The sequence below is a fragment of the Nilaparvata lugens genome, chromosome 2 (assembly GCF_014356525.2).
Source record: "Nilaparvata lugens isolate BPH chromosome 2, ASM1435652v1, whole genome shotgun sequence".
Classification (NCBI taxonomy): Eukaryota; Metazoa; Arthropoda; class Insecta; order Hemiptera; family Delphacidae; genus Nilaparvata; species Nilaparvata lugens.
The window spans coordinates 37,750,395-37,773,346 of record NC_052505.1 but is presented as its reverse complement, the minus strand read 5'-3'; the positions used below and the strand labels follow the sequence as shown (position 1 = coordinate 37,773,346).

The 22,952-nt window shown below is 32.9% G+C and overlaps 1 protein-coding gene across 1 annotated transcript in view; it reads left to right on the top strand.

Annotated features, from left to right (window-relative positions):
- LOC111050781 (zinc finger SWIM domain-containing protein 5) overlaps positions 1-11,383 on the top strand; it is a 33,156-nt gene extending 21,773 nt beyond the window's left edge. The window contains 4 exon segments of the mRNA XM_039420066.1: positions 1,123-1,286; positions 2,082-2,348; positions 3,884-4,102; positions 5,219-11,383. Coding sequence (XP_039276000.1) covers positions 1,123-1,286; positions 2,082-2,348; positions 3,884-4,102; positions 5,219-5,770 — 1,202 coding nt within the window. The 3' untranslated portion in view covers positions 5,771-11,383.
- Positions 11,384-22,952: the final 11,569 nt, after the last annotated feature.

Here is a 22,952-nt window from a genome sequence, read left to right as displayed (position 1 = left end):
AACTTTGGGGCTGTACTAAACCATCCAATGTACAAATTATCCAACGATTTCAAAATAAGGTACTAAGAAATATTGTTGACGCTCCTTGGTACATCAGAAATGCTGATCTTCATCGCGACCTTCAATTGGAGACAGTCACGAAAGTTATTGAGCACTTTGCGGCTAAGCATGAAGAGAGACTCCACCAGCACGACAATATAGAGACAATCCAGCTGCTTGATGTTGATAATCTGGCCAGGAGGCTCAAAAGAACAAAACCGTATGAGTTAGTGAAGTGAAATTCGTGTTGTGAATTGATGGCTTGAAGCTGGTGTTAGTGATAGTGAAATGTTCATCCCTTCAAACCAAACAAATTATTATTGGCCTACTAACTTGATTGTATGAAACTATTTTATAGGATACAAACTAGACTAATTAATTGTAGTCAAAAACTAGACAAACTGAATCATAGGATGAGGTTTGAAAAAGTCCATTTAGTAAAATTAGGATAAAATAAATAGCTTATTAGTCTCTGACTAGGTGCTAATTTTCAAATAATAAAAAAAAATTAATTTGATTGTATTGTTGTTGTATGAGAGGAGATGTGGTATTTCTCCATAATTGAAAGAATAATATATAGTGGTATTGACAACATCAACGTCTTATTCTTTCGACTAACAAAAATGACTAAGGCACAAGTGGTGTAAATTAAAACACTGGCATAAAAGGAAATCACTTGTTAATTACATTAGTTCTTAATGTGCAGGTATCTACAGGTATTCTTATATCGTTCTTGAGAAAAAAAGGAAGAATTTTATCTATTCAAACTCTAAATTAATTAAAAGAATGTATAACCCTTGTACTGCAACTCATAAACTTACATTAGTTCTCAAGTACTACATTGAGTAATAATTCTAAATAAAATATCGATCCATTCATCCAAATTTTGGTACGTGTTTTTCTTAATTTTACCAATAAAATTATTTTTATCAGATATTTATCCCGAACAAACTTCATTTTATTAATTTTCAATTTGTCATCCAGTTATAGCTTACTAAAAATATTCATTCAACATAGATTTAGAAAATAATATAAAATATTTAATAGAATGTTGTTGATGTCTGAAAATGTTTTGTATTACAGGTGATATGATGAGACTGAGGACGGTGTTGGAGTCGTCGCAAAGGCACATTCACAGTTCGTCGCATTTATTCAAGTTAGCTCAGGACGCGTTTCGCTTCGCCACGCCCGACCCAAACACCAGGCATCAGACGCTGCTCAGTGTCAGCTTCGAACTGGGACTTCAGGTAATCATCGGCAACATTCAACTATTAAACCAACCTTGATTCCATTCAAATATCCAACAATTTTTTTATATTTTAGTTTCTCACTTATTTCAAACACTAGAATATAAAAATTTGTAGGCTCATGAGTAATAATGAATAATTCAAGGTTCAAGCATGAATGATATTGTTCCAATACCAACTAATGATTAGATTCAATGTGATTTAAAGGTGTGTTTTGTATCGAGATCTTACACATTAATTCTTTTACAGTTATATTTTTTAGATTAAATATTAATTCTTCAGATTATATTATTCAACAGGAAAATAACATGTAGTTATCGTGCGGCTGTTATTGATGAATCAATCAAAATCAAACCAGTTAATTTCAAAGGCAACAACTAAATTTGATTATTATTGAGAATCAATTTTCCAGCTATTCTGTATTATGTATTCTTTTTGACACAATGTTTATGCAATCCCTTACTAATTCATGAACTTTATTCATCTCCTATTTGTTTATTATTTCTATCTTTACATAATTATTGATGCATTTTTATCATTTTTTAAATAGGGTACAATCGTACACTGAGTACAATATTGATATTCAGATAACGCTTCTTTCCCCAAATCGTTCAATCATGTGCCTTCATGAAATCGTCTGAAAATGCACAATTTCTGCACAATTTTACTCTTTCAAATCACAAATTCGACTATTATATAAATCACAAAGTCGACTATTCGACTATATGGTAAACTATGTTATATTCAACTATGGTCAACCATGTGTTATACAAGTGCTCTTTTGGTGTGACGTAGGTGATGCGCATGACACTGTCGTCAGTGAACTGGCGCCGCCGCGAGATGGTGCGCTGGCTGGTGACGTGTGGCACGGAGGTGGGCGTCGACGCGCTCGTCTCCATCATGCAGAACTGGTACCAGCTGTTCACGCCGACCGAGGCGACAGGGCCCGTTGCCACCACCATCATGAGTCACACCACCATTATGCGGCTCAATCTCACCTTCGCACAGCAAGAGGAGTTGTCTGCGTGCGCGCGCACCCTTGCTCTGCAGTGCGCCACTAAGGTACCACTAACATGTCCTTCCTCTCATTCCACTATCCTATTGAATTTTTATTCAATATTAAATTTCAAATCCATTTGAAAAGGGATGAAAAACTTATTTGTGAATATCAAATGACTCTCAGCTAACTTTAAGAAAGGCTTTCTCAAAAGGAAAATAATAAGTTGTTTACATCTAATCAAATCAATTCATTGTTTACATTGCTTGTTTTTGTTTTTAAAAGCTTCCCAGAGAATCTCATCAGAGTATAGGAATTTTCAAATAACACATAACACAAAAAATAAGAAAATCACACAAAGTAACCCTCTCTAAACACAAACTCATACTGTGGTATAGAATACTCGAACCATCAAGAATTCTAACTCCTTTTCAAAACCATCGACAAGTTACAAGTTGTAACAGAACAACAGTTCATTCATCTACTGTGAATATAACAATGATTCTCATCGATAAAAGAATAGCAGTTTTCTTTGGTAATGATATTTGACAAAATGCAGATAATTCCCACCATGAAATATTAGTTATCAGTTACATAAATTGACAATGATGATAATGCTGTCAATGAACATGACAAAAAAATTAATGCAAACAATAACAGTTCATCACTCACAAATTAACAAGAAGCTTTTTAACGTTTGATGAGTTGAAAAAGCACTCACAAGCATATTTTGAAACATAAACATAGAACAATCTAGGTATTTAAATATATCACAATATCACTAATAGGTATTCATTGAGAAGCTTGAACCTCCATAAAAATGATACAGAAACCAGGAAGTCCGCAATAATAATTGTATGTTGGAGGTCATGAGATTTTTGTTCTAGGAAATAGGAAGAGAAAGAAACATTCTATTCTAGCCAAGTAAATCAGTTTCATGAGAAATCATGTATGTCATCCGAACACTCTGAAAGCATATTTGATAATCACATTATATTCATGTACTATGTATACTCTAGGCATATACCTTATAAGAATGGATATAACATGTAGCCTACTGTATGAGAATAATATTAACAAAGTGAAAAAATATCATGATTATCAATATTGTTTCTACTCAACATTATAATTGGTTGTCATTCTTCAAGCAAAATCAAATTTTTCCAACTATTATTATTATTATTATGTTTGTCCCTGTCCATAATTTAAACCACATTGAGTGGTCTCATATTGACTAGTGAATATTTCCAGTGTTTAGACTACCGTGATGTTACTGGGGATATCATCCCCCTGATATCCCTGTGGATATCATGTTCCTAGGGGTTTTTTCTAAAGTGTTCATGTATTAATTTTTCAGGTCGCACTCGACCCATATTTCTTTGAATTTGGTGAAATTTGTGAAAATTTTTCTGTAGCTGTGATACATGAGTGGTAATTGAGAACACTGATATTCCTTCGAATATTGCAGCTACAACTTATATAATATTATTTTTGTACCTCTGTTGAAGTTGATACACTTCGTTTAAAGCATTCTTTAACAAAGTTATTATTATATTATTTTACTTCATGGAAAACAACATAAATTATTTTTGTGTTTTAGGATCCTCCGAACTGTGCGTTGAACGCGCTGACACTGTGTGAGAACGAAGCGATAGCGTTCGAGACGGCCTACCAGATCGTGATAGACGCGGCGTCGCACATCATGACGTCATCGCAGCTGTTCACCATTGCCCGCTACATGGAGCATCGCGGCTACCCCACGCGCGCTTATAAGCTGGCCATCCTAGCTATGAAGAACGTTCACCTCGCTTACAATCAGGTCAGCTATCCTATCTATATCCCGTCCTATTCTACAGAATCTGTCCATTCATATACGATAGTTTCCGATTGTTCATGATAACCATAAGGAGTTATACTTATCCTTTTTCGTTTACAGTGTACAACAAACACGAATAATTTACTGTGTACATAAATTATTTGAAGAAGGCTCCTGACCTGGTAAATGCCTGTGGTTGAGGAGCCAGAATGATTTATGAAAGAGCCTTTGAGAGGCTTTTTCCAATTGCAGTTTTAGAGGTTATTACAACTCTTGTTGCTAGTGTAATTATTCCAATTTTTCTTTGCCAAGTGTTGAAGTTTTTAATATACTTGTAGGGTTTAGGTTGTCTTCCGCTAAAAATAGTGTCTCAACGTTTTTGGATATCAACTCTTGCTTGAGATCATAAAATTGAATCTTTGCTTAAGAAAAGCAGAGAACTTGCTTTTTGTCTCCCTCCTTGTTAACCTCAGTCGCAGCAGGCGCAGGTAACAAGAGCTGATTATAATACTGTCGATTGATGGATGACATTTTCGAACGTTCATTGTTGAGACTATTGATTAATTGTTGAATGTTTATTACTATTATGCCGCATCTACATATTGACCCAATGAAGGCCAATGTCGACCAGCGCCAGTGTGTGGATGGGTGGATTGCCAACGTTTGCTACCGCTGGCCTTCATTGGACACTGGTCACATTGCAGGCTGGGCCGGCCGGCCAGCTTACTGGGCCAACATGTAGATGCGGCATCACACTGCTCACACATCATACATCATAATTTGATTTGAATTTAATTTTATTTCCATAGAATAATACAACATATTATAGAATATAATACATACACAGGGTATAGCAAAGCTACAAATATTAAATATTATAATAAATTTGATATTCATCTCTGCATATCGTGTTTAAATACATAGAAAAAGTGTACGGTAACAATATTCATATAAAGTACATGGCAATCGTGCAGTCTTGGCACAACCAATGGAAAGTAAAATATTTTGCATTAGCTGGAAGTTCATTATGATTAATTGTTGGATGCTTATTGTGAAAGCACTGTTAATTAATTGTACTTGGTTGATTTTCTTTGTAATAATAGATTTCTTTTTGTTTAGGACACACACCCGGCCATCAACGATATTCACTGGGCGTGCGCACTAAGCCACTCGCTGGGCAAATCGGAGCTGAGCAACATGATTCCGCTGCTGGTGAAGAACGTGCAATGCGCGACCGTGCTGTCGGACATCCTGCGCCGGTGCTCCATCACGGCGCCGGGCATCTCGTGTCCGCACCCGGCTGCGGGAGGGGGCGTCGACGGCAGCAAGCACCACCATCACCACCACCATCACCATCACCACCGCAGTAGCTCCAGTGGTGCAGCGGGCGGACACCGCAGCAGCGTCAAGCCGCTCTCCTATGACCGGCCGCCGTTGAGGCAACTCCTCGAAGCAGCCGTCGCCGCCTACGTTCACACCACACACTCACGGCTCACGCACATCTCCCCGCGACACTATGGCGATTTCATAGATTTCCTAGGTAAGGCACGTGATACCTTCATTCTAGCTCATGACGGTCACGCTCAGTTCACGCAGCTAGTCGAAAACATGAAGCTGGCCTACAAGGGAAAGAAGAAGCTGATGTTTTTGGTGAAGGAGCGCTTCGGCTGACTAATGGGGAATGCGGCGCCGCCTGCCTTCAGGTGATTGGTGGATGTCGCTCTCACCCCTCCCACTCCCACTCCTGTGCCAATCCAACGACTACGACCCCGCTGATGATCGAATACTCCAATATTTCACAACATATTTAATTGATATTTAAACAAAATAAAATTAGCTCAATATTTTACCGTTTTTAATTGCTGATTGAATGCGATTTTGTTATTCAATTTGTTTTTTTTCGAATTCAAATTCATTTATTCGCCATAAATATTATACCGTATACAAATTACTAAAATAAATATTCTCAATTACAAAATGGCACTACTGGCAAAGAACAACTTGTGAATTCGAACAGCTAGGAATGGTAAACATGTCAATAGACAAAGAAAAAGAGCTTATTATAAACTTAAAATGAATAAAAGTACGGAAAACTAGGTCACATCCTAATCTTTACAAACGATAATACATATAAATCTATTAAATTATATATAATATAAATTCAATTTCTAAACTATATAGATTTAAAATTTCATGTTAATATGCGTTTATACTGAAAATTGGACAAGTGAAGGAATTTTAACAGAAGCTTACAAAGAACAGACAGAGGATGAGTCGATATTACACTGGTAAATATTATGATCATGGACATTGACATTAAAGCTTGTTAAAGTTTACCTCAACTAAATAATACTTCACATGTAATATCTATTCTAAAAAATGGAAATAAATTATTTTTATTGTTTGCAACAATACTCTCAACAATGGTGAGGGCTACTCGTATTTACGTGAAAATTAAAAAAATCGAAGTAGCATTTTTTAAAACTTTGTTTTATTGCTCACAAGTTTCGACATATTAACGCCATTTTCAAGTAATTCACTCAAAAATGACATTAATATGACGAAGCTTGTGAGTAATAAAAAAAGTTTTTAAAAATGGTACTTTGATTTTTTCAATTTTCACATTAGTAATTTTCACTCCAGTTGGCGGATAATTCTACAATTTTGGGACAGAGAGAACTCTCAAATACTATTTCAATAAAAAAACTTAAATGACTAATATAATTATAATGTACTACATAACAAAACAATAATAACTTCAACTATTACCTGATTAAATTTATTTTATTATTCAATAATTAGAATGATCTACTAATCGATACATATTAAACTGCCTCAATATTTTTCCAATGTTTAGGTAACAAATCAAATTATTTCTTGCAATTCGGTTGAATAAATTTGAGAATTCTGAGATGATTCACTATTGACTTGACGGAACGTTGCTGAATATTTCAAAATCGTCTTCTTCTTCTTCTTCTTCTTCTTCTTCTTCTTCTTCTTCTTCTTCTTCTTCTTCTTCTTCTTCCTTTCACGGGTTAGTCATTGCTGCCTGTTTCGAACCTCTGTGCCTCTAAAATCAACCCATCTCATTCTGGGACGTCCGCGATATCTTCTTTCAAAATGGATTAAAAAATCAAAACTTCATAAAATATTTCAAATAAAGCCAAACCACAAATAGGGCAAATAAAATTATCCTCTTCACCACACTCTGAAAACATAAAAACTTCAATTCCTTATGACACAAACCATTAGTAGTTCAACTAGAAATGGGTCAAAAGAACGCTTACTTCAATCATTCTTCAAAATCATAATTTGAAGTACGGTAGTTCATTGTGAGTTTTTAAATGAGAAAAGTGTTCCCAGTACTGTATTATATTTTGACTGCTGTGATATGTATAGGAACTAATATGTGTACTCTTATAATAAAGTGAGTAATTTGTATTTTTCTCAATTCATATTTTTGGTAATTTCTAAGTGTTTTGGGATCTTTTCTGACTCAAGAATTTCGAATTTGGGAATTCACTTGTAAATATTTTAATTCATATAGGCTAGTAGTTTTGGAAGAAGCCCCGATATCGTAGGCATATTCAGGACTTATTTACTCAGATGAAACCGAATAAGCATTTCTAACAAATTTGTTGGAGTTTGATTTGGAGTATTCGATCAACAATGTATTCAATGTTTCAAAATATTTGGTAAACAAAAAAGCGCGAATCACTGACGCGGATTAGTAAAATTATGAGATAATGACTAGATTTACGAGATTAAGAATGAAATAAACTTTTTATAACTCGTTCAAAGTGAGCTTCGATTGAACTGATCTACTATTTTGTAAATATGAAAATGAATAGAAAAATTGAATAGTTGTAATAATGTTTAGCTTAGTGGATAGACTATGACAATTTATATTACTAAAAATATCAGCCTTGTTTTAATTTTTGTCAAAATTAAGTGTTGTGCAGTTTTGTAATGGACTGAAACTATCTTTAATAAGTAGGAAGTGAAATATACAAACGTATTTAATTTAAGTATAGGATCTATATTATATAAATAGTTGTAAATTATGAAATCAGATGAACGAATATATTTTTCTCCTTAAGTGTGTGCAAGTTTGAAATTTGGCTCTGATATTTTGAGAAATTCTTCAAGTAGAGGGAGAAAAAATTTAAACTGAATTCATTCCATAAAACAATGAACCTATCTACCAATATGAATCTACTATTGTTGAATGGAAGATTTAGTTGACGTGTTTGGTTTGAATGAATGTTTTAGTGAATTTTTAGTTGAAAAAATGAAGGACTAGGAAAATTAATTGCAGTTGATTTTGTTATATTTGTTTTCTAGTTATTTCAGCAGTTCTATGTTATTGAATTTTTATTATGGAAATTCAATTTCCCCAATCTTATGTTCTTGATTATTTAGTTAAACCTGAATATGTGTTCATGTACATTTCTAGTTATGGCTCTCATAATAACGAAAATTTGCTTTGTTTGGTTATAACTATTATAGCTCAAATTTATCACTTTAAAAATTCTGTGATCGATTTTTATTTTTGCTTCTTGATATTATCGTAATTTTTAAATTTGTGAACTAGATCTCAGTAGAATATATGGATTTTAATGATATCCGTGTAAGATGTAAGTTGCAATGAATAATTCGAACTGACTGTCACAGACTCATAATTACGTGAAATACAAGAACTTTCACAATTTATTAATTTCAAACAAATTTTTGTTTTTACATAGTTTTTGTTTGATTTCTTTGTTATTAGAATATTTTTATAAGTATAAAAACTATTATTATATTGTTGTGTTTGTGTCAAATTATTGATTTATATTTGGATGAAACGATATCAATAATAATAAATTAATGTAAATTATTTTTATTATGTTATTCTGCAACCAAAGATTGTTCTGTGTAAATAGTAATAATTTTTCTAAGAAAATTATTTCGTAAGATCATTAAACTAAGCTGTCAAACAATAGGTGTTAAGGATTAGTTTGGAAATGTAAGAATTTAAGAATAGAACGTTTATTTATTAAGTGTGATGGAATTGCAGTACTAAGGCAGAATTAATGTGTTTGTGCAGAGCCTATATGGTGCCGTACGGGCAAATAAGTTCGGTACTATATTCTCAACTGCTTCCTATTATATTATCATTATGATTATGATTATCATCCATCTTCATTATCATAGTAATTATCACTATAATTGATTATATAATTATTATTAAGGTGTAAGTACAAAAATGCAGTCAATCAGCCTATAGTTTAAAGATTTAGACTAGAATAGATTGTACATTCTCAGCATACATACTACAAAGTTAATAAACTACCAAGTTTAAAGTGATGAAATATGTAAATTAATTAATAGAACTGAATCACAATTTTACTATTAATGTAAATTATCTACCTCCTCATTTATTCCAAATGATGTAATTGATTGTATAATTTTATGATTAATTTTACTATCCAATATAACTTTCGTGTTTGAAAGTTACCAGTCAAAAGTATTTTGCTTTTCAAACCACATAACTCTAATTTCAAGCAAGAATTCAAAATGGATTCCCAAAAGATATTTCATCTTGATCAGTATTAGCTAGATTTATTTTTTAATTTGATACTAAAATGTGATAGGGATATTATAATGTAGAGATTACTGTTCGACTTTCTCTCACAGAGGGAGGCAACCGATGATGCAATCACATTTTTTATACTTTTAAATTTAAAATTCTTTTAATATGTTTTCTATCTCTACATCGCATATCTCCTACATTCCCTTAAATAGTGTTCTAAACATTATCTACCAAGTAACGTTTCTATAATGCTTTACAAAATTAATTTTTGAATCTTCTCAGAAATAAAACTAGAATTTTAAGCAAGTTATTCTACTAAGCCGTTCGTATGTAAAAATAATGGAGCTATGTGCAGGCAGAGGTTTGCCTTAGCAAGTATAATATTGACTGAAATGATTCTATACTTATATAACCATCAACAGTCTTTATGTACGGTATAGACCAGTACCAATGAAAATATTTCTCTAATTTGCTTCCTTGGTTTTGTTCATACATGATACAATCATGAATGCAAAATAATTTATCAATAATTATGGAAAATATATTAAAAAGTAAGAGATAGATCGGACACCTATCTGGCAACTATAACAAAAATTGATTTCTGGCACAAATGAATTGATTTCAAATAACTCATTTGGTTGCTTCGTAATGAAATTAATTGATTCATTTTTTGAACTATTGATGTTGGAATACAAGATAATTATTATTGAGATGATATTAAAACTCCTTGACATGGGCTGGATCTATGATGCTTATCATATCATTTGGGAATTTGAAATTCCAATTAATTTGTCCTATCCATAAGATTTCTCTGTTGTAAGGAATACTTTATTGTTCCGATAATTTAAAGTGCATGTTTTTATTGTCAGTTTCAGTTTTTCTATGTATGATACTTCTTGTATGAATTACACTATAAATTACTTCAAATGTAAATTTCATTCGCTCAATGTAGTTTTTCAACATTCTTGGAAACAATTTTGTTCACTTGTGTGTATTTACATTTTTTCAATTGTGAGTGTTTGTCTTGTTTGTTCCATGTAGTAATGTGTTTAAATGTATTCTGTGTCCGTTAATTTGTTTCAGTAACATTGTTCTACATTGAGTGAATGATCTTATTCCAGTAAACACTGCTAACTTATGAAAATGTCAATTGATTTGAATTGATAGGCAATGGAATAATATCGATTGTATCGCATATAATTAATGTATAAACAATTTGTTTCCTTCTATTTCCAAATTGAATTCAATTTTCCAAATGATGTTTAAACTTCAACATTCAATGAAAGGTATATGTAAAACATATCAGTAAGCTAGCTTGTTGCTTCCCACTGAACACTAACTTTATTTAATACAAAACAATACCGTATGTATGTACTGTTGATTTCTGGAATATTTTATTGTTCCTCTAGTGCTTTTAAGCATTCTATAGAGATATAATTTTTGTTCTACCAATGTGATACTGATACGATATTTCTCCAAACGTTGGTTTTTGATTTCAAAAATCTCAATCCAACAATACATTTTTGTACAATTGTTTTTCAATAAAATACAGCATTGTAATTTACCTCTACTGTTCCTTCGCTGTTAATTTGAGAATTACATTATATTTTGTAATTTTCTATACTATTACTCTGTGTGATTTGATGTTCTGTCGTATATTATTTCAAACATGTGTATGCTATTTTTATTTTAAAACTCAAGCATTAAACGCAGATTGGCAGTTTTTATACATAAATGTGTTGACTCAATTCCTTCCAACCTTATTCAACGTAGAACCGTTCTAGTTGATTAATTTATGATGTGCGTTTTGCTATAGCTCAATCGGACAGAGCTGGATCCCATGATGAGTTGCAATGGGACTATTCGCCGGGCTCAGTGGAAATAGTTTTATTAGAACTCATGCGGGTAATATTTTCACTGAACCGGACACGGAACCTGATACCGATGTGTGGGAATCTAGCTGAAGGCTGAATACTACAACCAACATTTTAGCTAGAATAAAAGTAGTTTTGAATGGTTGCATGAATGAAGTTACTTAATCTCATATCCACTCCCATACTTTCAACTACACAAAATTAATAATTCGATTCTTATATCATCAACTAGCAGAAACCCGTGCTCCGCAAGGAGCTAATTTGAAATTTGACAAACTGAAAACTTGACGTAATGAAATTTTGAAGAATTGAAAATAGGCCTATAACCATCGTTGGTTAATTAAGAATCTATATGCAAAATTGCAAGTTAGTTTCAGTCCAGTAGCTTAGACGTGATAATGCGTCAAACATAATTTCCCAATCCCGTACGTATATAAGCCAGCTTTTTACTTTACTATAGATATAGTTAACCACTGCAAGAGATAGGACTGTGGAACAGAAAAGTGGTGAAACTATGATAGCGCCAGAAGTGTCTCAAACAAAATAGTTGGTTACTACATGAAATTTTTGATAGTGATTTGAAAAAAAAATCTGGTGTGGTACAATCACACAACTTTCCTTGCTCATTGAACTGTAAGCCCCGTTCTTAAACGAGAATAATTTAGGGGAATAACATAATGACGATTGGCGGCAACATATTTGAAACTACGATCAGACTTCTGTATAATTATATGTGTGTATATAATTGTTTTCAGAGTACTTTTTCCTTCGTGTAAATTTTGAAATTCGAAGATTTTTTTTTATAAGTCGTCAAAACAGCTGTTCTACAGATGAAATATCTCGACTATGTGTTCTTTTTATGAACTGCTCTACCTACCTACCTCATGCACAAGAAGGAGGTTACAAAGTCCATTTCTCAAGGATGGGGTGGACCCCCCATTAGTTTCCCAGGAAGGAGACTCATGCCAGTTGATAGAGCTGATAAATAACTATACAGAGTATGAATTTGAAATAAATCAGTCAAGTCATTTTTGAGAAAATCGTGAAAACATGGTTTTTTAGTAATTATCCGCCATTTTTCTCGAGAATATTACGCAGCTCCTGCAATTTTCCCAGAAATTTGTCAGTTGCCAGCATTTGTCAGTTGATAGGAAAAATAAAAAAAATTGAAGAAAATCGTTAAGAGCCGTTTTCGAGAAAACCGTGAAAAACATGGTTTTTTTAGTAATTATCCGCCATTTTGAATTCAATTTTATTGAATTCTTATTGTCAGATCCTCATGGTATAAGGACCTTAAGTTTAAAATTTCAAGTCAATCGGTTGATTAGGAATGGAGTTATCGTGTTCACAGACATACACACACACACACACAGACCAACACCCAAAAATCATGTTTTTGGACTCGGGGGACCTTGAAACGTATAGAAAACTTGAAATCGGGGTACCTTAATTTTTTTTGGAAACCAATGCCTTCCTTACCTATGGTAATAGGGCAAGGAAAGTAAAAAAGTTAAAACAACAGAACTGAAAGTTGTCAACCTTATTCTACCTCCATTTAGAGAGACTTTTGTTTGAGCCGAATGTAAATCTATATACATAAAAATGGATGTCTGTTTGTGTGTTCCCTATAGACTTGAAAACTACTTGACATAACGACATGAAACTTTGGGAATATGATGTGTGAATATTGGGGATGGTTTCTGAAGAGAAATTTTAATAGGGGGGATAGTAATAATTATTTATTAATCCATTTTAGAGACCTATGTTTTCGAAATAAATTGTCGACAGAGCGGCTACCGAAGAACTGAAAGATGATCATGATTCAAGATCATATTGTGATCATATGATTGAGCATCTGAAGTTACCAGCTGTATAATAAACACGTTACCCTGTGATAAATTGTGTACTGGTATTAAAACGGTAGTTAGGAGTTGAAGTGTAGTTGATTGGTACCAGCTGTTGATAATGGTTCCTTAGAAGACCTATACAAATAACTAGCAAGAACCCGTGCTTCGCAAGGATCTATTTTAAAACTTGACAAAATGAAAACTTGACGTAATGAAGTTTTGAAGAATTGAGAATAGGCCTATAACCATCCTTGGTTAATTAAGAATCTATAAGCAAAATTTCAAGTTAATTAGTCCAGTAGTTCAGACGTGATGATGCGTCAAACATAATTTTCCTATCCCGTACGTGCATAAGCCAGCTCTTTACTTTATATAATTATTATAGATATAGTTAACGACTGCAAGAGATAGGACTGTGGAACAGAATAGTGGTGAAACTATGATAGCGCCAGAAGTGTCTCAAACACAATAGTAGGTACTACCTACATGAACTTTTTGAAAGTGATTTGAAAAAATGTGAAAACAACAGAACTGAATCCTTATCATTCTACCTTCATCTAGAGAGGCTTTTGTTTGAGCCGAATGGAAATCTATTTATAAAAAAATGAATGTCTGTTTGTGTGTTTGTTTGTATGTTTGTTTGTTCCCTGTAGACTTGAAAACTACTTGACATAACAGCATGAAACTTTGGGAATATGTTGTGTGAATATTGGGGATGGTTTCTGAACAGAAATTTTAATAGGGGGGCTAGTAATAATTATTATTTATTAATCCATTTTACAGCCATATGTTTTCGGAATTTTCGAAAGAACGAAAAGATGATCATGATTCAAGATCATATTGTGATAATATGATTTAGCATCTAAAGTTACCAGCTGTAATAAACATATCACCCTGTGATAAATTATTGTGTACTGGTATTAAAACGGTTTTTGGAGTTGAAGTGTAGTTGATTGGTACCAGCTGTTGATAATGGTTCCTTAGAAGACCTATACAAATAACTAGCAAGAACCCGTGCTTCGCAAGGATCTATTTTAAAACTTGACAAAATGAAAACTTGACGTAATGAAGTTTTGAAGAATTGAGAATAGGCCTATAACCATCCTTGGTTAATTAAGAATCTATAAGCAAAATTTCAAGTTAATTAGTCCAGTAGTTCAGACGTGATGATGCGTCAAACATAATTTTCCTATCCCGTACGTGCATAAGCCAGCTCTTTACTTTATATAATTATTATAGATATAGTTAACGACTGCAAGAGATAGGACTGTGGAACAGAATAGTGGTGAAACTATGATAGCGCCAGAAGTGTCTCAAACACAATAGTAGGTACTACTACATGAACTTTTTGAAAGTGATTTGAAAAAATGTGAAAACAACAGAACTGAATCCTTATCATTCTACCTTCATTTAGAGAGGCTTTTGTTTGAGCCGAATGGAAATCTATTTATAAAAAAATGAATGTCTGTTTGTGTGTTTGTTTGTATGTTTGTTTGTTCCCTGTAGACTTGAAAACTACTTGACATAACAGCATGAAACTTTGGGAATATGTTGTGTGAATATTGGGGATGGTTTCTGAACAGAAATTTTAATAGGGGGCTAGTAATAATTATTATTTATTAATCCATTTTACAGCCATATGTTTTCGGAATTTTCGAAAGAACGAAAAGATGATCATGATTCAAGATCATATTGTGATAATATGATTTAGCATCTAAAGTTACCAGCTGTAATAAACATATCACCCTGTGATAAATTATTGTGTACTGGTATTAAAACGGTTTTTGGAGTTGAAGTGTAGTTGATTGGTACCAGCTGTTCATAATGGTTCCTTAGAAGACCTATACAAATATAATCACTCCCCTATCATTGAGAAACTGGAAAATGTTGAAAAAAATTATTCACCCAATGAAAGAGAGTATATATATATATATATAATATATATATTATATATATATATATATATATATATAATATATATATATATATATATATATATATATATTATATATATATATATATATTGTATAGTATATATGTATAGTATTCATATTGCATTCATTAATTACTGAAGAATGAAAGAATAATTTACAATTTATTGATTTAGCTTAGCTTATATTCATCCTAAAATGGAAAGAATATGGAATTCTGTGTGATTCATCATACATCGCATATTTCCTGGACCATATATCGACAATCTACAGCTATGAAAACATTGAATATTTTTCATTGAAACACTGATATAATCTTTTTTTTAATTGAAAACTTTACTGATAGATATTACTACCAATTGATGAGAAGGATAATATGTTTTCGGAATAATGAATGCTGCATGACTAAGCACATAGGAAGTCCGTATTGATATGTAAATGAACATGTTGATTGTCAGATAAATTTCATGATTCACCAAATAAAGTCAAGTGTAACATGAGATACATTGGCGGTGCGAAGTTCGCTGGGTAAGCTAGTTGTAAATTAAGCTTTATTATTAATAGACAACGCTGAAAAAGACTGGCTCAATCACCAGGAATACTATAAATCTGTAGAACGTTTACCACGTAAAACACGTGGTAAGCTCGCGCTCTCAATCAACGCAAAATCAATTCGATCAGCTAATTGATGAAATTTTTTCAAGCTTTCCAATGATTACAACATATGTTAGAATATCATGTGTCAATTATCTCAGTTCCATACGGAGTTCACCTTACCATAAGCTTACTTAATAGGATCCTTTTTCATCCTTTGAAACCCTTAGAGGCAAAATATCTCAAAATCCGTTCTTAGTGCGCGTCTAGCATGTTTGAAGAATATTTGTGCAAAGTTTTAAGCCTGTAGGCCAATATTAGTTTGAGCTGTGGTGTGATTTTACATCAAATTTTCGAAAAGTGCCTCTCCTGAACCCCCTGTTCTCCTGATTGGAATTTTTCTGCATAGATCTGATTTTTTTCGTACCTGAACGAAAAGTTCCTCATGACTTTGCTGTGCAATGAACGGTTAAAAAGTGAAAATTTGGGGGGCCCAGCTCCCTCAGGGGGAGGGCAAAGGAGGAAGAGGAAAGGAAAAGGAAGAGGAAGAAGAAGAAGAAGGAAGAAGAAGAAGAAGAGGGAGGAAGAGGGGGTGAAGCAGAAGGAGAAATGAAGAAGAAGAAGAAGAGAAGAAGAAAAGAAGAAGAGAAGAAGAAGAAGAGAAGAAAGAAGAAGAAGAGAAGAAGAAGAAGAAGAGAGAAAAAAGAAGAAGAGAAGAAGAAGAAGAGAAGAAGAAGAAGAAGAAGAAGAGAAGAAGAAGAAGAAGAAGAAAAGAAGAAGAAGAAGATGAAGATAGATTATTATGTTGCTTTGGCCTGTGATCTGTATAATGTCCTGTAACAACTAAGGTGCGTCCACACATGCCGAACCGAACCTCGAACCGCGCAGCAACCGTGCATTCCTCCAAACATCTTGCCTTTCAACGAACATGAGCATATGTTTCATAATGTTAAAATCATTCGGCTGTTAATCATTCGCCGTACCGCACTCCGAACCATTCGCCGTGCCGCTTGCCTCTGTTCTAACTGCTCGCCTCACCACACTCCGAACGCTGAACTTTACAGCCAATCAGAGCCCTCGATTACAATTCGCCGTGCAGCTCGCTCCACAATATTTTGGCTATCCATCACAAGTGGAAAACATGCGACATGAATACAGAAGTATAGGCAATTTTTTATTTGATTAATTCATGTTTTGAAGAATTCATTGTTACGAATGATAAATGATAGGAGCTTATAAATATTTTCTAATTCAAATGAAATAACTTCTGAAAAAAATAATGATTGGATAAAAATACCAATATTAAATTATTGTTGACCAAGAACTCAGTACATCGACAATATTCATTCAACTAATTCTGTATTGATAAAATTATAATCATTTTCTCTATTGATAATCAATTTCATCAACTAACTGAAAAAAGTACTTCAATTTCCATGAATTTATTAATAGAATTATATAAATCTAAAGTGTAGGTCATATCTAAATTCACAAAGAGTTCGATTCTTGTTGGCAAGATAGATGTTATTCAATGCAGAAATCATTGTTATTTTACTAAAAGATAGGATAAAATGAATAGTTCTCTTTCAGGGGGAGTTTTGACAACCCACAAAACTCATTTTTCATTTGAAGAAATAATATCAAAAAGGTGCATAGGACCTTACTTTTTTGTTCAGCTTGCCAAAATACCCCTCATTTCAATATTAAAATTTTCGACTGACTGTACAGTGAGTCAATCATTCTATCAAGGCTTGAATAATTTTGAAATTTTAATTAAATAAAAATGGTAGAGAATAATTATCATGTAGATATCAACACCTTTATTTAAAGACATATTAACTGCATGCGTTTTCATATTGCCGATACAGCATTGATAAAACTGTAGACGTTTATTTAGCAGTCTCAAAAAACTGTTCTAGCTGAAAAATTAATAATACATGCCACGTGTAGGCTTATACATTGCATCAGGAAAACGAAGTTCAAAACTATGGTTTTCCTAAACATATGTTTTTGAGATAATTCTTTGATGCAGCTGTTTCACATTCACCATTATAAATAATTATACAGAGTTTGTGAAAATAAAAATATTTATTGATTACCAAAACAATACTATTATTATATTAATGATAATAATTAATTATTAAAACAATACTTTTATTATATCAATAATAATAATATTATTAAACATATTTATCAATTATCAGAACAATATTATTGAGGTTGAGTGGAATCAGGTAGAAAGCAATAATAGAACAGATGTTCTTTTTGAATTTCTATCATATTATTTTGTTATTTCCAATGATTACAACATATGTTAGAATATCACATGTCAATAAATAAATTATCTCATTTCCATATGGCACTCACCTTACCATGTTCATAACCTTACTTAATAGGATCCTTTTTCATCCTTTGAAACCTTAGAGGCAAAATATCTCAAAATCCGTTCTTAGTGCGCGTCTAGCATGTTTGAAGAATATTTTTGCAAAGTTTCAAGTCTGTAGGACAATTAGTTTGAGCTGTAGTGTGATTTTACATCAAAATTTTCGAAAAATGCCCTCTCCTGGACCCCCCTGTGCTCCTGATCGAAATTTTTCTGCATAGATCTAATTTTTTTTCGTAGCTGAACAAAAAAGTTCCTCATGACTTTGCTGTGCAATGAGCGGTTAAAAAGTACAAAATTTTGGGGGGGCCCCAGCTCCCTCAGGGGGGCAAATTTCTGAAAATCCTTTCTTAGTGGATGTTTTCAGGCTACCATAAACAATCGTGCAAAATTTCAAGTTTTTAGGCTCAGTAGTTTGGGCTGTGGTGTGATTTCAGTCTGTAGGGGCTTAGCCTTTTATAAGTATAGAGATTTATTATCACTCCCCTATCATTGAAAAACTGGAAAATGTTGGAAGAAAAATATTCACCTCATGAAAGAGAGTTGTAAATAGCTATCCATGGTATAAATTTGAAGAAAATCGTTGGAGCCGTTTTCGAGAAAACCGTGAAAACATGGTTTTTTAGTAATTATCCGCCATTTTTCTCGAGAATATTACGCAGCTCCTGCAATTTTCCCAGAAATTTGTCAGTTGCCAGGATTTGTCAGTTGATAGGAAAAATAAAAAAAATTGAAGAAAATCGTTAAGAGCCGTTTTCGAGAAAACCGTGAAAAACATGGTTTTTTTAGTAATTATCCGCCATTTTGAATTCAATTTTATTGAATTCTTATTGTCAGATCCTCATGGTATAAGGACCTTAAGTTTAAAATTTCAAGTCAATCGGTTGATTAGGAATGGAGTTATCGTGTTCACAGACATACACACACACACACACACACACACAGACCAACACCCAAAAATCATGTTTTTGGACTCGGGGGACCTTGAAACGTATAGAAAACTTGAAATCGGGGTACCTTAATTTTTTTTGGAAACCAATGCTTTCCTTACCTATGGTAATAGGGCAAGGAAAGTAAAAAAGTTAAAACAACAGAACTGAAAGTTGTCAACCTTATTCTACCTCCATTTAGAGAGACTTTTGTTTGAGCCGAATGTAAATCTATATACATAAAAATGAATGTCTGTTTGTGTGTTCCCTATAGACTTGAAAACTACTTGACATAACGACATGAAACTTTGGGAATATGATGTGTGAATATTGGGGATGGTTTCTGAAGAGAAATTTTAATAGGGGGGGATAGTAATAATTATTTATTAATCCATTTTAGAGACCTATGTTTTCGAAATAAATTGTCGACAGAGCGGCTACCCGAAGAACGGAAAGATGATCATGATTCAAGATCATATTGTGATCATATGATTGAGCATCTGAAGTTACCAGCTGTATAATAAACACGTCACCCTGTGATAAATTGTGTACTGGTATTAAAACGGTAGTTAGGAGTTGAAGTGTAGTCGATTGGTACCAGCTGTTGATAATGGTTCCTTAGAAGACCTATACAAATAATTATCACTCCCTTATCATTGAGAAACTGGAAAATGTTGAAAAAAATTTATTCACCTAATGAAAGAGAGTATAAATATTGTATAGTATATATGTATAGTATTCATATTGCATTCATTAATTACTGAAGAATGAAAGAATAATTTACCATTTTTTGAATTTAGCTTAGCTTATATTCATCCTAAAATGGAAAGAATATGGAATTCTGTGTGATTCATCGTACATCGCATATTTTCTGGACCATATATCGACAATCTACAGCTATGAAAACATTGAATATTTTTCTTTGAAACACTGATATAACCTTTTTTTTTTTAATTGAAGACTTTACTGATAGATATTACTACCAATTGATTGAGAAGAATAATATGTTTTCGGAATAATGAATGCTGCATGACTAAGCACATAGGAAGTCCGTATTGAGATGTAGATGAACATGTTGATTGTCAGATAAATTTCATGATTCACCAAATAAAGTCAAGTGTAACATGAGATACATTGGCGGTGCGAAGTTCGCTGGGTAAGCTAGTTGTAAATTAAGCTTTATTATTAATAGACAACGCTGAAAAAGACAGGCTCAATCACCAGGAATACTATAAAACTGTCAGTTTGTCGGGGCTTAGACTTTTAGTATAGGTAGAAGAAGAGAAGAAAGAAGAAGAAGAAGAAGAAGAAGAAGAAGAAGAAGAAGAAGAAGAAGAAGAGAAGAAGAAGAAGAAGAAGAAGAAGAAGAAGAAGAAGAAGAAGAGAAAGAAGAAGAGAAGAAGAAGAAGAGAAAGATGGAGAAGAGGAGTAAGAAGAAGAAGAAGCAGAAGAAGAAGAGAAAGAAGAAAAAAAGAAGAAAAAGAAGAAGATAGATTATTAAGTTGCTTTGGCCTGTGATCTGTATAAATGTCCTGTAACAACTAAAGGTGCGTCCACACATGCCGAACCGAACCTCGAACCGCGCAGCAAACCGTGCATTCCTCCGAACATCTTGCCTTTCAACGAACATGAGCATATGTTTCATAATATTAAAAATCAGCAGTTAATCATTCGCCGTACCGTACTCCGAACCATCGCCGTGCCGCTTGCCTCTGTTCTAACTGCTCGCCTCACCTCACTCAGAACGCTGAACTTTTCAGCCAATCAGAGCCCTCGTTTCAATTCGCCGTGCAGCTCGCTCCACAATATTTTGGCTATCCATCACAAGTGGAAAACATGCGAACATGAATACAGAAGTATGGGCAATTTTTTATTTGATTAAATTCATGTTTTGAAGAATTCATTGTTACGAATGATAAATTGATAGGAGCTTATAAATATTTTCTAATTCAAATGAAATAACTTCTGAAAAAAATAATGATTGGATAAATACCAATATTGAATTATTGTTGGCCAAGAACTCAGTACATCGACAACTAATTCTGTATTGATGAAATTTAATCATTTTCTCTATTGATAATCAATTTCATCAACTAATCATCAACTAACTGAAAAAAGTACTTCAATTTCCATGAATTTATTAATAGAATTATATAAAACTAAAGTGTAGGTCATATCTAAATTCACAGAGTTAGATTCTTGTTGGCAAGATAGATGTTATTCAATGCAGAAATCATTGTTATTTTACTAAAAGATAGGATAAAATGGATAGTTCTTTTTCAGGGGGAGTTTTGACAACCAACAAAACTCATTTTTCATTTGAAGAAAAAATTCTTCAAAAGGTGCATAGGACTTTTTTGTTTAGCTTGCTAAAATACCCCTCATTTCAATATTAAAATTTTCGACTGACTGTACAGTGAGTCAATCATTCTATCAAGGCTTGAATAATTTTGAAATTTTAATTAAATAAAAATGGTAGAGAATAATTATCATGTAGATATCAACACCTTTATTTAAAGACATATTAACTGCATGCGTTTTCATATTGCTGAAAACATTGATAAAACTGTAGACGTTTATTTAGCAGTCTCAAAAAACTGTTCTAGCTGAAAAATACATGCCACGTGTTGGCTATACATTCCATCAGGAAAACGAAGTTCAAAACTATGGTTTTCCTAAACATATGTTTTTGAGATAATTTCTTTGATGCAGCTGTTTCACATTCACCATTATAAATTATACCTACAGAGTTTGTGAAAATAAAAATATTTATTGATTACCAAAACAATACTATTATTATATTAATGATAATAATTAATTATTAAAACAATACTTTTATTATATCAATAATAATAATATTATTGAACATATTTGTCAATTATCAGAACAATATTATTGAGGTTGAGTGGAATCAGGTAGAAAGCAATAATAGAACGGATGTTCTTTTTGAATTTCTATCATATTATTTTGTTATTTCCAATGATTACAACATATGTTAGAATATCACATGTCAATAAATAAATATTATCTCATTTTCATATGGCACTCACCTTACCATGTTCATAACCTTACTTAATAGGATCCTTTTTCATCCTTTGAAACCCTTAGAGGCAAAATATCTAGAAATCCGTTCTTAGTGCGCGTCTAGCATGTTTGAAGAATATTTTTGCAAAGTTTCAAGTCTGTAGGACAATTAGTTTGAGCTGTAGTGTGATTTTACATCAAAATTTTCGAAAAATGCCCTCTCCTGGACCCCCCTGTGCTCCTGCTCCTGATCGAAATTTTTCTGCATAGATCTAATTTTTTTTCGTAGCTGAACAAAAAAGTTCCTCATGACTTTGCTGTGCAATGAGCGGTTAAAAAGTGCAAAATTTTGGGGGGGCCCCAGCTCCCTCAGGAGGGCAAATTTCTGAAAATCCTTTCTTAGTGGATGTTTTCAGGCTACCATAAACAATCGTGCAAAACTTCAAGTTTTTAGGCTCAGTAGTTTGGGCTGTGGTGTGATTTCAGTCTGTAGGGGCTTAGCCTTTTATAAGTATAGAGATTTATTATCACTCCCCTATCATTGAAAAACTGGAAAATGTTGGAAGAAAAATATTCACCTCATGAAAGAGAGTTGTTCATATTGCATCCAATAGTTACGGAAGAATGAAATAATAATTTAAAAAAAAATTGAATTTAGCTTAGCTTAGGCTATATTCATCCTAAAATGGAAGATGG